Source organism: Pezoporus flaviventris, unplaced genomic scaffold, assembly GCF_033815535.1.
Source record: "Pezoporus flaviventris isolate CSIRO_AGI_PZ_B2104156 unplaced genomic scaffold, CSIRO_AGI_Pfla_v1 ptg000145l, whole genome shotgun sequence".
NCBI lineage: Eukaryota > Metazoa > Chordata > Aves > Psittaciformes > Psittacidae > Pezoporus > Pezoporus flaviventris.
The window spans coordinates 551,925-566,894 of NW_026892693.1; the positions used below are offsets into that span (position 1 = coordinate 551,925).

A 14,970-nucleotide genomic window follows, 5' to 3' on the forward strand; every position below is an offset into this window, starting at 1 on the left:
GCATCCCCCCATAAGCACTGAGCATCCCTTCAACATCAAGCATCCTTCCCCAGCACTGAGCATCCCTCCAAGCATCGAGCATCCCCCCACAAGCACTGAGCATCCTTCCTCAGCACCAAGCATCCCTTCAGCATCGAGCATCCTTCCCCAGCACTGAGCATCCCCCCAATATCAGGTATCCCCCCTCAAGCACCGAGCATCCCTTCAGCATCGAGCATCCTTCCCCAGCACTGAGCATCCCTCCTAGGATCGAGCATCCCCCCATAAGCACTGAGCATCCCTTCAACATCGAGCATCCTTCCCCAGCACTGAGCATCCCTCCAAGCATCGAGCATCCCCCCACAAGCACTGAGCATCCTTCCTCAGCACCGAGCATCCCTTCAGCATCGAGCATCCTTCCCCAGCACTGAGCATCCCCCCAGTATCAGGTATCCCCCCTCAAGCACAGAGCATCCCTTCAACATCAAGCATCCTTCCCCAGCACTGAGCATCCCTCCTAGGATCGAGCATCCCCCCATAAGCACTGAGCATCCCTTCAACATCGAGCATCCTTCCCCAGCACTGAGCATCCCTCCTAGCATCGAGCATCCCCCCACAAGCACTGAGCATCCTTCCTCAGCACCGAGCATCCCTTCAGCATCGAGCATCCTTCCCCAGCACTGAGCATCCCTCCTAGCATCGAGCATCCCCCCATAAGCACTGAGCATCCCTTCAACATGGGGCATCCTTCCCCAGCACTGAGCATCCCCCCAATATCAGGTATCCCCCCTCAAGCACCGAGCATCCCTTCAGCATCGAGCATCCTTCCCCAGCACTGAGCATCCCCTTCAAGCAACAAGCATCCCCCCTTCAGCACTGAGCATCCCTTCAAGCACCAAATCCCCCCCTCAAGCATCCCTCTAAGCAACAAGCATCCCCCCAACATCAGGCATCCCTCCTTCAGCACTGAGCATCCCTCCTAGCACCAAATGCCCCCCTCAAGCATCCCCCCAAGCACCAAGCATCCCCCCAACATGGAGCATTCCTCCCCCCAGTGCCCTTGGCACTAAAATATCCTTCCCCAGCACCAAGAATCCCCCCAATGACTGAGCATCCCTCCATGTTCTGCATCCCTGCACCTTGTGGACCCCTGCACAAGGCAGGGGAAGGATGAAGCAGGATATACCCAAGGACCCCCTGTTGAAGAGGGTTTGTGTTGGGGGTGAAGCACTCCAAAGAGAGAGGACAATGACAGCCCCCATCCCAGAGCATCCTCATAGGCTCCAGGACACCTCTTGCGAGCCGCAAGGCTGCCCAACACCACCTGCAGGGACTTAAGGCTGGGCCTGCTAATGAGAGCAGCCAATGAGGGCAATTAATGAGGGTTTATTAAGAGCAGCCCTCAGGCAAGGGGCTCCTTCTCAAGGCAATGTGGCTGCAAGCAGAGGCTGTGCTGGGAGGCAGCTCCTGCCCAGGCTGGGAACCCCAATGTGGGCTTTGGGGTCCCCAAATAGCGGGGGGGCAGTGCTGGTACCCCAAAGGCAGCAGCTTAAAGGTGAGTGCTGGGTCCCTGGGGGGTGATGTGTAGGGTAGGGACTGGAATCCACCTCTGGGTTGAGGGATAGAGGGAGGGAATGATGCTCTGTATGGAGAGACGCTGGTTGGCGAGGCAGGGGACGTGCCAGGAGCTGGCTGCCACCACTCAGGCTCAAGTGCCTGTGTTAAATAATTCACTGAACACTGGTCTTGAATATGTAAGAGAAACTCCAGATGCAGGGAAAGGAGTGGAGCCGGGCTCTTGTGCCCTCTACATCCACCTTTCCTTAGCGTTAGAGCTGACAGAAGGGGACAAATCCATCCCTTTGCCAGCTCCTGCATCCCGATGGAGGGTAAATCCCTGCTGCTTCCCCCCCTTTGGGCTCTGGTTTGCACCAGTCCAGGACTCTTTGGCACTACCAAGCTATAGACGGCACCAGTGCCACTGAGCCTTGCCTTGTTTTAGCACGCTCCATCCTTGGATGCAGCACAGAGCATCCACGCTTGGCCTGGCGCCGCGATCCCGGTGCTCCTGTTGCACGGAGCCAGCCCCGTTCCCGAGCCTCTTCCTTTGTGTTTGTCGGGAGCAGATGGGAATAGCAGCGTGATCCCAGCTGCGCTGAGGCCGTGAGCTGTTGTACCCGGGGATGGGGAGTGGGCAGGGATATATATAGAGACAGACGTATGGATGATGCACTGCGTGCACCAGCATCCCAAGGTATTTGTGTGTAGCAGGAGCGGGTGAGGTTCCTGCTGACTGCAGCAGCTCCTGGCTCCTGTAGTGCCTGGACCCAGACCTTGCTCTTTTCCCAAGCCAGAAGGTGAAAACTGAGGCTGGAATAGTGGGAAAGGGATGCAGGGATCTCCATCCCATGGGTCAGAGCTTCTGGATCTGGCTGCAGGAGCAGGCTGGTGGTACCCAGGCTGTCTTTACCCTCGCCCTGCAAGCATGGACTGCTTGATAAGGGTCTGCATGGAGGTGGTGGGAGCAGGAGGGATGTGGAATGCAGGAACTCCCATCTTATAGCTGGAGCTTGGAGCCTCTGCCAACACCAGCGCTCCTTGGGGTGATGCACCCCAGGATCTATGGCATGACCCCGAGGTCCGGGAACCCCCCATTGCTGTGTCAGCACCCCAGGGTGCCACACATGGGGCTGGGGGTGCCCCATGCCCACTCCCACCCACAGCAGTGAAGGCTGCTTGGATGGCAACAGGGATCAAGAGCCTGTATCTGGACCTGGATTTGGAGGATAAGACCTGCCAGATGCAGCATCCTGAAGTGGGATTGAGAACGGGGCCACCTTGCTGCTGGGAAGTCAGGGGCTCCATCAGCCTCTGCTGCCGGAGGGGCTGGCACCGGCCTGGATGCGGCTGCTCCAGCACATCCGAAATAGCTGTGGTTCCACCACAGAGCAGGCGGGGAGGGCGAGAGCCCAGCAGCATCCGTCCCATCGGCATGGGAGAGGATGTGGTGGGAGCATTGGCTGCCTCCCAGCCACCAACCCCAAACCCCCTTGTGATCACCAGCGGATGCATGGTCTGGAACCTCCAGCCCTCCCAATGGTGCTGGTGTGGCTGAGCTCCTGCTGCGGCTTGGAGACAGGCAGAGGGAAGCAGAGCTCCCTTCGATGCCAGCAACAAGAGGGGCTCCTGCACAAGGAGGGGCTGCTGTATTCCAAGTGGGTCCTAAACAGACCCTATCCCACAGAACGGGCCCATGCCCTGCCTCTCACACCAGGTTTCCTTGGGTTTGTGCTTTTTATTGCTTGAATTTAGTACAAAGAGCACTCAGGGAAGGGAAGAGGAAGGACGAGGAGGCAGGCCCTGGCTTTGGTGCCCGTTTTGGGGCAGACAGAGCTGGAGCTGGGGCTCCTTTTCCTGTACCGAGGTAAAACCCTTTCCAGGCTTAAGACAGGCCCAGGAGGACCCCAGCAGGGAGTTCACTCTCTCCCCATCCCAATTCCAGCAGCAGGATGAGGGATTGGGGGTGAAAAGGGGTCCATGCGCTTGCTCTTCAACCTTGCTGCTCTTCAGGTCGATGGGGTCCACAGATCGGGTGCAAACAGCGCTGCTTTACCTGTCCTGCCCCACAGAGCCGGGAGCAAAGGATGCCCATGGGGGTGTTGCGGTGGCTGCAGAAGGTCCCCATGTCCGTGGAGATGCCCAGCTCTCAGCAGCACCTTGCTGCCCACCCGTAGGCAGGTAGTGGGGTCCATGGGGTCACCCATCAGGGCAGACGGCTGCTTCCCCCATCCAAGGCACGCTGTGGTTAACGGGATGCTCCAAGGTGCGTTTGTGGATCCCAATGTAGAACCATGAGACAGCTCTTTGCCGTCCCAAGGGAGATGCTGATGCTGGGGCTGTTTTCATTGCATGGAGGCCGTGAGCTTCCTTCTTCCCCAGCCCCAGCTGGGAGATGCTGGTCCTTGGGAGCCTGCCCGGGGCTGCGCATCCCTCCGCGGTGCTTCCCTACGGGTGTCCGGCTGCAGCGCGGCGGCTCACGTTTCCCCTGGGGAGCCCGGCAGGGCTGCGCATCCACCCTCCCCGTCCTCCAGCAGCGGCGACCCATCGCGGGGAGCCACCGGTGGGGCCTCGGCGCCTTCCTCCTCTTCTTCCTCTTGGCGCTGGAGGCTCTCCAGGCGCTCCTGCCGCGCCTCCATGAACTCCTGCGCCCCGTTCCCCACCAGCCTCACGGCATCCCCGACGTGGGGCGGCCGCTGCACGGGGTTGTGGTCGTAGGAGAAGAGGCGCAGGGCGGCGAGGCCGCTGAGGTCGGGGAAGCGGGCGATGCGGTTGCGATCCAGGTCGAGGACGCGGAGCTGCCCCATGCGCAGCAGCGCCGGGGGGAACTCCTCGAAGCGGTTCCCGTAGAGCCAGAGCCCCCGCAGCCCGGCCATGCGGGGCAGCGCCGCGGGCAGCCGGGACAAGCGGTTGTCCCCCAGCTGCAGGCTGCGGAGCTCGGGGAGGCGTAGGAGGGCCGTGGGGAAGCGGGCCAGGAAGTTGCCCTCCAGCCACAGGCAGCGCAGGCTCTGCAGGCGGGCGAAGGCTGGCGGCAGCCCCTGCAGCCCGTTGCGGCCCAGGTAGAGATGCGCTAAGCAGGGCAAGCGGCACAGAGCCTCGGGCACCTCCATCAGCTCGTTGCCGTCCAGCGCCAGCGTGCGGAGGTGCCGGAGCGCCGCCAGCTCGGCGGGCACGTCCCGCAGCCCGGCCCCGCTCAGGTAAAGCTTCCGCAGCTCCCGCTGCGCCCAAAGCCCGGCCGGGACCCGGCCTGCCCGCACCGGCACCCGCTGCTCAGCCCCGTCCGGGCCCTCGGCCACGGCCGCCCGAGCCCCGCGGCCCGCGGAGCCGCCGCTGCCCATCGCAACGAGGGCAACGCCGTCGCCACGGCAACGCCAATGGGAAGGCGGGGATACCTGCGCCGAGGCCACGCCCCCACCCCCGGGATGCCACGCCCCCCCCCCCCCGAGGGCCCTGCCTGTACCTCTCGGGGCCATCATCGCCCTGCCTGTACCTCACCCTGGGCCACCGTTGCTTTGCCCTGCCTCTACCCTGCCCCACCATTGCTCTGCCCTGCCTGTGCCCTTCTTGTACCCCATTCTGTGCCACCATTGCTGTCATGCCCTGCCTGTACCTCACCCTGCCTGTGCCCTTCTTGTACCCCATTCTGTGCCACCATTGCTGTCATGCCCTGCCTGTACCTCACCCTGCCCCACCATTGCTCTGCCCTGCCTCTACACTGCCCCTCCCTGCCTGTACCTCACCCTGCCTGTGCCCTTCTTGTACCCCATTCTGCACCACCATTGCTCTGTCACCCCCTGCCTGTACCTCACCCTGCCCCACCATTCCTCTGCCCTGCCTGTGCCCTTCTCGTACCCCATTCTGCACCACCATTGCTCTGTCACCCCCTGCCTGTACCTCACCCTGCCCCACCATTGCTCTGCCCTGCCTCTGCCCTTCTTGTACCCCATCCTGCACCACCATTGCTGTCATGCCCTGCCTGTACCTCACCCTGGGCCACCATTGCTCTCTCATGCCCTTCCTCTACGCTGCCCCTCCCTGCCTGTGCCCTTCTTGTACCCCATTCTGTGCCACCATTGCTCTGTCATGCCCTGCATGTACCCTGCCCCTCCCTACCTGTACCTCACCCTGCCCCATCGCTCTGCCCTGCCTGTGGCCTTCTTGTACCCATTCTGCACCACCATTGCTCTGTCACCCCCTGCCTGTACCTCACTCTGCCCCACCATTGCTCTGCCCTGCCTGTGCCCTTCTTGTACCCCATTCTGCACCACCATTGCTCTGTCACCCCCTGCCTGTACCTCACCCTGCCCCACCATTGCTCTGCCCTGCCTCTGCTCTGCCTCACTCCTGCCTGTCCCCACCCCAGGCAGCAGCAGCACCTTGCTCCCCTCTCCTAGCTCCCTGTCCATCATCTGCCTGTGCCCACGTTGCCCCTTCCCTTGCTGGGTCCCTCCATCAGGCTCAGCACCTCCCTGGGTACCAGGCTATGGGTGGGTGGGGGGCATCCTTCTGTTATCACCCACACCCCCTGGCACCCCTGGGTGCTGCTGCACCCCCTCGGTGCCATTTCCCACCCCACGAAGCCTTGTTAGTGCCCCAAGGCCATGGAGGGCACGGATGAAGCCCGCAAGTGACAACCCCATGGCACAGCTGCCACCTTCCTCCTCCTCTCGCTGCCCACCCCAGCCAGCCTTGCCTGCTTTTCCCTGCCTGAAATCAGCTGTGTCATCCCAAAGGCAGCTCGGATAAGCCGGGCTCATACAGCCCTCCAGTGGCTGTCGGCCACACAGCACCTCCAGTTCCCCCCCCCCCCCGGCCCAGATCCTCCTGCTCACCTTTGGGGTGCAGGCAGCCCCCCCAAACGATGCCACCACCCCTCTATGGGAGTGACAATGCCAATGGAGTTACGCCCAAGAAGGTTGCTTTGCAGTCTTTATTCCTCCACGTGGGAAGAAAGGGAACTTCCAGGGATTTGGGGATCAACAATGAAGCTGGGGTTACTCCTAAAGATGGGGCAACGGGGGGCATCACACCAGGAGGTGGTCAATGACGTCCCCCAGCCCTGTGGGGTGGTTGTTGGTGCTGAAGCCGCTGGGATGCTGGGGCTGGATTCCACCAATGGGTCTCGCTATCCAGGTTGCATCCCAGGCTGGAATATCATGGATGGGGTGGTAAAGCTGGAACCCCCTCTTTGGGGGCTGCAAACCACCACCACCCCCCATGGCCACCCCAAATTCACCTGGAGCTGCAGGGGATGGGGTTAGGCAGCTGGTCACGTATTGGCCATAGTTAGTGGTGTACCCTGATGGTTCCTGTGGGATGGAGGCAAGTTGGGAACGTGTTCCCATGGGATGAGGATGGGGATGAGGATGGGGATAGGGATGGGACCACGCACCCATCATCCTGCCAGCAGCCTGCCGGCCCAGCAGCCTGGCCTGGGTCTCTCGGGTTGCCTCCAGCCCTCGGGAGACGAGGGATGCTGAGTGTCCCAGCGTGGGCAAGACCTGTGTAGGGACAGCGGGTGAGGATGAGGAGGACACAGAGGGATGGGGATGGACAACGGGATGGGATCCTGCTCACCACCCTGCCCAGGCAGCTCCGTCCCTCCCGGGTGAAGCCGCTGCCTCGCTTGGAGCCTGGTGGCAGTGTTGGGAGCGTCTCATTGCCCTGCAGGAGGATGGAAGGGGATAAGGGGGTGATGACACCTCCGTGGGGGGTACCCTCGTCACCCCATCCCCTCGCCCCACTTACATGGCTGCGCACAGAGGGCAGGCAATCCCTTGTGGTGAGGCTGACGCCGAGCTGTGGGGAGAGAAGAAGTGTCCCATGGGGTGCAAATGGGGGTGGAGGGGACTGGGAGGGAGAGAAGTGTCCCATAGGGTGCTCACGGGCTGGCCCTGCTGGATTGGCAGAGGTGGCAGGAAGGAGTCGGTCCTCTTGGTGCCTTTGGTGAAGCCTGATGGCTCCTTGGTGCCAAGGGTGACCTTCTGCAGGGTATCTGTGGGGAGCAGGAGGGCAGGGAGGGAGTCCCATTGTCTCCAGTCCTGTCCCCAAGAGTGTCCATGCCATGGCATTAACTGGTGTCACAGGGCCTGGGGGAACCCTTGTGTTTGGGGATGCACAGGGATGGGTGATACAGGTCAGGGGGTCCCCAAACCCTCCTTGGGGTCAAAGATCCACCAATGCCCCAAAACACCCTCAAGTTGGAGCTGGTCTTGGGACCACTGGCACTCCAAAACCCTCTTGGTGATGGAGCTAGTCCTGCAACCATCAACACCCCAAATCCCCATGGGGATGGAGCTGACCCCAGGACCACCAACACCCTAAATCCCCATGGGGATGGAGCTGATCCCGGGACCACCAACACCCTAAAACCCCATGGGGATGGACCTGACCCCAGGACCACCAACACCCTAAATCCCCATGGGGATGGAGCTGGTCCTGGAACCACCAACACCCTAAATCCCCATGGGGATGGAGCTGATCCCTGGGCCACCAACACCCTAAAACCCCATGGGGATAGACCTGACCCCAGGACCACCAACACCCTAAATCTCCATGGGAATGGAGCTGATCCCTGGGCCACCAACACCCTAAATCCCCGTGGGGATGGAGCTGATCCCTGGGCCACCAACACCCTAAATCCCAAATGGGGATGGAGCTGATCCCAGGACCACCAACACCCTAAATCCCCGTGGGGATGGAGCTGGTCCTGGATCCACCAACACCCCAAATCCGCATGGGGATGGAGCTGATCCCAGGACCACCAATACCCCAAATCCCCATGGGGATGGAGCTGATCCCAGGACCACCAACACCCTAAAACCCCATGGGGATGGACCTGACCCCAGGACCACCAACACCCTATATCCCCATGGGGATGGAGCTGATCCCTGGGCCACCAACACCCTTAAATCCCCATGGGGATGGAGCTGATCCCACGGCCACCAACACCCTAAAACCCCATGGGGATAGACCTGACCCCAGGACCACCAACACCCTAAATCCCCATGGGAATGGAGCTGATCCCTGGGCCACCAACACCCTAAATCCCCGTGGGGATGGAGCTGATCCCTGGGCCACCAACACCCTAAATCCCAAATGGGGATGGAGCTGATCCCAGGACCACCAACACCCTAAATCCCCGTGGGGATGGAGCTGGTCCTGGATCCACCAACACCCCAAATCCGCATGGGGATGGAGCTGATCCCAGGACCACCAATACCCCAAATCCCCATGGGGATGGAGCTGATCCCAGGACCACCAACACCCTAAAACCCCATGGGGATGGACCTGACCCCAGGACCACCAACACCCTATATCCCCATGGGGATGGAGCTGATCCCTGGGCCACCAACACCCTTAAATCCCCATGGGGATGGAGCTGATCCCACGGCCACCAACACCCTAAAACCCCATGGGGATAGACCTGACCCCAGGACCACCAACACCCTAAATCCCCATGGGAATGGAGCTGATCCCTGGGCCACCAACACCCTAAATCCCCGTGGGGATGGAGCTGATCCCTGGGCCACCAACACCCTAAATCCCAAATGGGGATGGAGCTGATCCCAGGACCACCAACACCCTAAATCCCCGTGGGGATGGAGCTGGTCCTGGATCCACCAACACCCCAAATCCGCATGGGGATGGAGCTGATCCCAGGACCACCAACACCCTAAATCCCCATGGGGATGGACCTGACCCCAGGACCACCAACACCCTAAATCCCCATGGGGATGGAGCTGATCCCTGGGCCACCAACACCCTAAATCCCCGTGGGGATGGAGCTGGTCCTGGATCCACCAACACCCCAAATCCACATGGGGATGGAGCTGATCCCTGGGCCACCAACACCCTAAATCCCCATGGGGATGGAGCTGGTCCTGGAACCATCAACACCCCAAATCCCCGTGGGGATGGAGCTGATCCCAGGACCACCAACACCCTAAATCCCCGTGGGGATGGAGCTGGTCCTGGAACCACCAACACCCTAAATCCACATGGGGATGGAGCTGATCCCTGGGCCACCAACACCCTAAATCCCCATGGGGATGGAGCTGGTCCTGGAACCATCAACACCCCAAATCCCCGTGGGGATGGAGCTGTTCCCAGGACCACCAACACCCCAAATCCCCATGGGGATGGAGCTGATCCCTGGGCCACCAACACCCCAAATCCCCATGGGGATGGAGCTGATCCCAGGACCACCAACACCCTAAGTCCCCATGGGGATGGAGCTGATCCCAGGACCACCAACACCCTAAATCCCCATGGGGATGGAGCTGATCCCAGGACCACCAACACCCTAAATCCCCATGGGGATGGAGCTGATCCCTGGGCCACCAACACCCCAAACCCCCATGTGGATGGAGCTGACCCCAAGATGACCAGCACCCCAAAACCCTCTTGGGGATGGAGCTGGCCCCGGAATCATCAACACCCCTAAACCGCCCTGGGGATGGAGCTTGTCCAGGGACCACCAGCACCCCAAATCCATACCTGGCTGGAGAGGATCGGTGCAGCGGTTCTCCCTTAGTCTGGGCCGTCTCTGCTGGAGCCTCATGTGCTGGGGACTCACCATCCCCGCACGGAGGCGGGAAGGGGGGCACTCCTGCAGGTACCCACTCTGTGGCTCGTGGATGTGGCAGGGCAGGATGCTCCTGCCATTGGGAAGCCAGAGGGGCTTGAAGTGCTCAGCAGTGGTGGCCATGGCATCCTGGCAGTGGCTGCAGTGGGAAGCCACATGGATGTGATGGAGCGGCCCCGAAACTTGTCCTCTTTGTCGTCCCCCCCCCCCACAACCCATAGGCAAAGGTACCTACCCCTCTGCTTCACTGTGTGGGCGCAGCAGGCAGGACATGGCTGAGTGGTTGTCGGTCACGTAGCCAGTGCCTGTGTGGTGGCCAAGCTGGGGACAGAAGCCTGGCTGGCCTGGGTGACAGCAGGGAAAGAGGGATGAGCTTTGGGAATGAGCCCACTCCACTTTTAGGGAAGGTTTTGGGCCCCCCTACCATGAGCCACGGGGTAGTTTGTGGCATAGAAGTCCATGAGGTCGGAGCTCCCCCCGGTGAGTGCCTTCTCTGAAGGGGACAGAGTGTCCATCCCCGTGGACTGCAGCTCGATGCAGTGACAGGCAAAGGGACAAGCATCCTCCATGGTGCAGCTCTTCTGGAGAGCAGCTCCCTGCTGAGCAGAAGGTCTGGAGGCTACGGAATGCTCTCGTGGAAGGGGACGTTATGATGGGGACAGCGTCTCCTGGGGACAGTGTCTCCTAGTAACGGCTCGGCCACACAATGCCACCGCTGCTTGGGTTCCACTGTCGCTGTGCCACCCCACTGAGGGCACCGAGGAGCAGGATGCCCCACTCCAACCTCCCCCAGGTCCCCCCCAAAAGGGGTTTCAAAGGGACAGCAATGAGCTGGCACGTGGAATTCCACCACCTCCCTCCTGAACGCTGCCAAAGAGCAGAGCCCTGAGCTCACAGTGCAGCCAGGAGCAGCCACAGCTTTATTCAGCACAACCTGAGAGTTCAAAGGAGCTGCTGGAGGAGGAAAAGGAGGAGGAGGAAGGCCCCAGGGAGGGCAGCAGCATCACTGTTGTGAGCGGGGGGGCTCAAAGAGGTATTCCAGGTCCGGCTGCCGCAGCCTCTGCTCCCTGTTCTTGTTCTTGGCGAAGTCCCGCAGCTTGGCCATCACCTCGCTCTCAAACTCCACCGGGGTGGGCTTTGCTTCTGGGGTACCAAGAGGAAAGGGCAGTAAAGGAAGGGCTGTGTCCTCTCCCGAGGCACCCACACTCATCCCACCAGCGATGGGACGGGCAGGGCAGGGCGGGAGGGAGTTGCTCCGTACCTGTGGCCCAGTAGTAGATGTCCCAGTCGTTACTGGGCTCATTGATGAGGCGGTCGTAGAGGTTCAGCTGGTGCTCACTCATGTGGTGCAGGTTCTCCTTTGCAAAGAGGCTGCAGAGAGGATGGGGGAGGATGCATTGGGATGACGGGAAGAAGAGCCAGGCTGGCACCCAGCACCCAGCACGGTGCTGGAAGACATGAAGGAGCTGGGCCAAAGGACTTCCTCTCCATTAAACACTCCTCAAGTCCCAAAACACAACCGGCCGTGCCTGGTCTGTACATCCCAAAGGATTGCATGCATCCTTCCTGAAGGATTTTGGCTCAAACATCAGCCAGGAGCTTCCTCACATGCCTCTGGCTCTGCCTCACCCTGTCCTGCAGCACTGACCACTGCATCCAGCATGGACCAGAGCAAAGCTCTTGCAGTGATCGGTCCAACAGGTCAGCGGCCATCCTCCAAGCAACATCCCATCTCCCGAGGTCTGGATTCCAGCTGTGCACTGAGCACCCCACCAAACACTTTGCTACAACGCTCAGGGCTCTTCATGGAATCCTGGAATCAACTGGGTTGGAAAAGACCTTTAGGATCATCCAGTCCAACCGTTCCCCACCACTAACCCATGGCACTGAGGCCTCGTCTCCACGGTGTGTGAACACCCGCAGGACTGGTGCCCTGGGCAGCCTGTTCCAATGCCTGAGCACCCTCTGGGGCAGGAATTGTTCCTCAGCTCCATCTAAACCTGCCCTGGGGCAGCTTGAGGCTGTTTCCTCTTGTCCCATCCCTTGTTCCTTGGGAGCAGAGCCCAGCCCCTCCTGGCTCCATCCTCCTCTCAGGCACTTGGAGGCAGCCCCCCTGAGCCTTCTCTTCTCCACACTGAACCCCCCAGCTCCCTCAACCCTTCCCCATCACACTTGGGCTCCAGGACCTGCTCCAGCTCCGTTCCCTTCTCTGGCCCCACTCCAGCACCTCAAGGTCTCTCTTGCAGTGAGGGGCCCAGAGCTGAGCACAGGATTCGAGGTGCAGCCTCCCCAGTGCCAATGTTACCTAAAAACCTTCAGAGACACCTTCAGGGAGCTGAACTAGAGCTCACCTCAAGCAGCTTTTCCCCCTCAGCTCTCCAGGGCCGATTCTCTCATCCCTGGCCCTATCTGCAGGGCACAAAGTGTCAGGGCACCCTGGGGACAGGGCAGACCCAAGGAGCAGGGCTGGAGGACGAGCAGCCCGCAGCCCACCTGAGCAGGATGCAGTTCTCCAGCATCCCCCTCTTGCGGCTCTCATAGAGCAGCCGGGCTCTCTTGGTCTCCAGGGGCTCGTCCGGACGCTCCTGCCATGGGGGCAATGGGATCTCCAGCAAATCCTTCCCGGATTCCGACGGGGAGTCCCCTCGGTAGCCGCGCTGCAGCAGCGCCGGGCCCAGGCACCGCCGGCACAGAGCCCTCCCGGGCAGGGAGCAGAGCTGTGAGAGGGACAGGGATGGTGCAGGGGACGTCAGGCCTGGTTGTCCCCGCACACACAGACCCCCCCAAACCCTGCTGGCCGTGACCCCCATCCCATAAAGCCCTGCTGCTCCCATGGCCTCCCATATAATCCCTCATCAATCCCCCATCTATAACCCTCCAGAACCTCTTGCCCTCCCCATCTCCCATCTAATCCCCCCCATCCTACATGCTTTCCCTCAGACCCCCCAACCCTCCATATAACCCCCTAAATGCCACCCCTGACCCCCCATCTGTAACCCCCAGACCCTCCTGCCCCCCTAAACCCCCATATAACCCCCTAAATGCTGCCCTCAACACCCTCATATAACCCCTCCTGCTCCACCCCACCTTATAAAGCCCCAGCCCCTGCTGCCCCCCCCCAACCTCCACAGAAGCCCCCCAGACACCTGACCTCCAAGCCTCCATCTAGAACCCCACAGACCCTCTTGCCCCCCTGATCTCCCATAGAAACTCCCCAGATGCTGCTTCCAGTCTCCTCAACCCTGCTGGTCCCACCCCCCCCCATACCTTGCTGTCCCTGAACCCCTACCTAACACCCTCCTGGTCCCCCATATAATCCCCCTATATACTGCCCCTGACCCCCATCTAGAACCCCTTAGACCCTCCTGCCCCCCTAAACCCCAATATAACCCCCCAGACCCTCCTGCCCCCCCAAACTCCTATAAAATCCCCCCCAGATCCTACAGTCCCCGATCCCACATATAAGCCCCCAAATACTTTTGTGTCCCCCCCCGACCACCTATATAACCCCACATATATGCCCCAGACCCTGTGTATAACCCCACACATAACCCTCCATATAACCCCCCATATAACCCTCCGTATAACCCCACATATAACTCTCCATATAACCCCCCTTATAACTCCACATATAACCCCACACATAACCCTCCATATAACCCCACATGTAACCCTCCGTATAACCTCACACGTAACCCTCTGTATAACCCCACATGTATCCCTCCATATAATCCCACATGTATCCCTCCATATAACCCCACATGTATCCCTCCATATAACCCCACATGTAACCCTCCATATAACCCCCCCATATAACCCCCTCAGACCCACCTCCCCCCCACCTCACTCCCCTACAGAACCTCCCCAGACTCTCTTACACCCCCAACCACCCATATATCCCTCCATACACCCCCAACCACCCATATATCTCTCCATACACCCCCAACCACCCATATATCTCTCCATACACCCCCAACCACCCATGTATCCCTCCATACACCCCCAACCACCCATATATCCCTCCATACACCCCCAACCACCCATATATCTCTCCATACACCCCCCAACCACCCATATATCCCTCCATACACCCCCAATCACCCATATATCCCTCCATACATCCCCAACCACCCGTATATCCCTCCATACACCCCCAACCATCCATATATCCCTCCATACACCCCCCAACCACCCATATATCCCTCCATACACCCCCAACCACCCATATATCCCTCCATACACCCCCAACCACCCATATATCCCTCCACACACCCCCAACCACCCATGTATCCCTCCATACACCCCCCAACCACCCATATATCCCTCCATACATCCCCAACCACCCATATATCCCTCCATACACCCCCAATCACCCATATATCCCTCCATACACCCCCTATCACCCATATATCCCTCCATACACCCCCAATCACCCATATATCCCTCCATACACCCCCAACCACCCATATATCCCTCCATACACCCCCAACCACCCATATATCCCTCCATACACCCCCAACCACCCATATATCCCTCCATACACCCCCAACCACCCATGTATCCCTCCATACACCCCCCAACCACCCATATATCCCTCCATACACCCCCCAACCACCCATATATCCCTCCATACACCCCCCTCCAAACGCTCAGCCCCATTTATAACCCCCTTGCCCTTCCTACCCCCGGCCCCTCTATGACCCCGACCCCTTGATCCCCCCCTATCCCCCTTCCTGCCCCTACAGGCCTCCCTTCACCCCCACGTCCCCGCTCACCCCGGCGGCCGCCATGTCTCCCTCCACCCTCCCGCTGTCGCCGCTCTATACGACCGGGAGGACCAACTCTAT

At 60.3% G+C, this 14,970-nt stretch overlaps 3 protein-coding genes across 3 annotated transcripts; all 3 read right to left on the reverse strand.

Annotated features, from left to right (window-relative positions):
- Window positions 1-3,861: 3,861 nt before the first annotated feature.
- On the reverse strand, window positions 3,862-4,874 carry LRRC10B (leucine rich repeat containing 10B). The gene has a single exon (XM_061479276.1). It carries the CDS (start codon window positions 4,872-4,874, stop codon window positions 4,014-4,016), a length of 861 nt encoding a protein of 286 aa, XP_061335260.1. The 3' UTR covers window positions 3,862-4,013.
- Window positions 4,875-6,452: 1,578 nt separating this feature from the next.
- On the reverse strand, window positions 6,453-10,692 carry SAXO4 (stabilizer of axonemal microtubules 4). The gene is made up of 8 exons (XM_061479232.1): window positions 10,548-10,692; window positions 10,359-10,467; window positions 10,036-10,262; window positions 7,422-7,531; window positions 7,285-7,335; window positions 7,114-7,200; window positions 6,773-7,037; window positions 6,453-6,682 (listed from the first exon to the last, which is right to left on the reverse strand). Exons 1-8 carry the CDS (start codon window positions 10,690-10,692, stop codon window positions 6,561-6,563), a joined length of 1,116 nt encoding a protein of 371 aa, XP_061335216.1. The 3' UTR covers window positions 6,453-6,560.
- Window positions 10,693-11,026: 334 nt separating this feature from the next.
- Window positions 11,027-14,913, reverse strand: SDHAF2 (succinate dehydrogenase complex assembly factor 2). Its single transcript, XM_061479219.1, has 4 exons — window positions 14,899-14,913; window positions 12,617-12,840; window positions 11,385-11,494; window positions 11,027-11,266 (listed from the first exon to the last, which is right to left on the reverse strand). The coding sequence occupies exons 1-4, from the start codon at window positions 14,911-14,913 to the stop codon at window positions 11,127-11,129; spliced, it is 489 nt and encodes a 162-aa protein (XP_061335203.1). The 3' UTR covers window positions 11,027-11,126.
- Window positions 14,914-14,970: the final 57 nt, after the last annotated feature.

Bases quoted from the DNA above. Each gene is read 5' to 3' on its own strand.
- LRRC10B (XM_061479276.1), bottom strand. From the start codon at position 4,874: ATGGGCAGCGGCGGCTCCGCGGGCCGCGGGGCTCGGGCGGCCGTGGCC.
- SAXO4 (XM_061479232.1), bottom strand. From the start codon at position 10,692: ATGGAGGATGCTTGTCCCTTTGCCTGTCACTGCATCGAGCTGCAGTCC. The intron at 7,532-10,035 runs GTATGGATTTGG...TGCTCCCCACAG, and splicing joins CACCGATCCTCTCCAGCCAG to ATACCCTGCAGAAGGTCACC. The intron at 7,201-7,284 runs GTAAGTGGGGCG...ATCCTCCTGCAG, and splicing joins TGCCCTCTGTGCGCAGCCAT to GGCAATGAGACGCTCCCAAC.
- SDHAF2 (XM_061479219.1), bottom strand. The intron at 11,495-12,616 runs GTGGGCTGCGGG...TCCTCTCTGCAG, and splicing joins GAGAACTGCATCCTGCTCAG to CCTCTTTGCAAAGGAGAACC. The intron at 11,267-11,384 runs GTACGGAGCAAC...TTGGTACCCCAG, and splicing joins CATCTACTACTGGGCCACAG to AAGCAAAGCCCACCCCGGTG.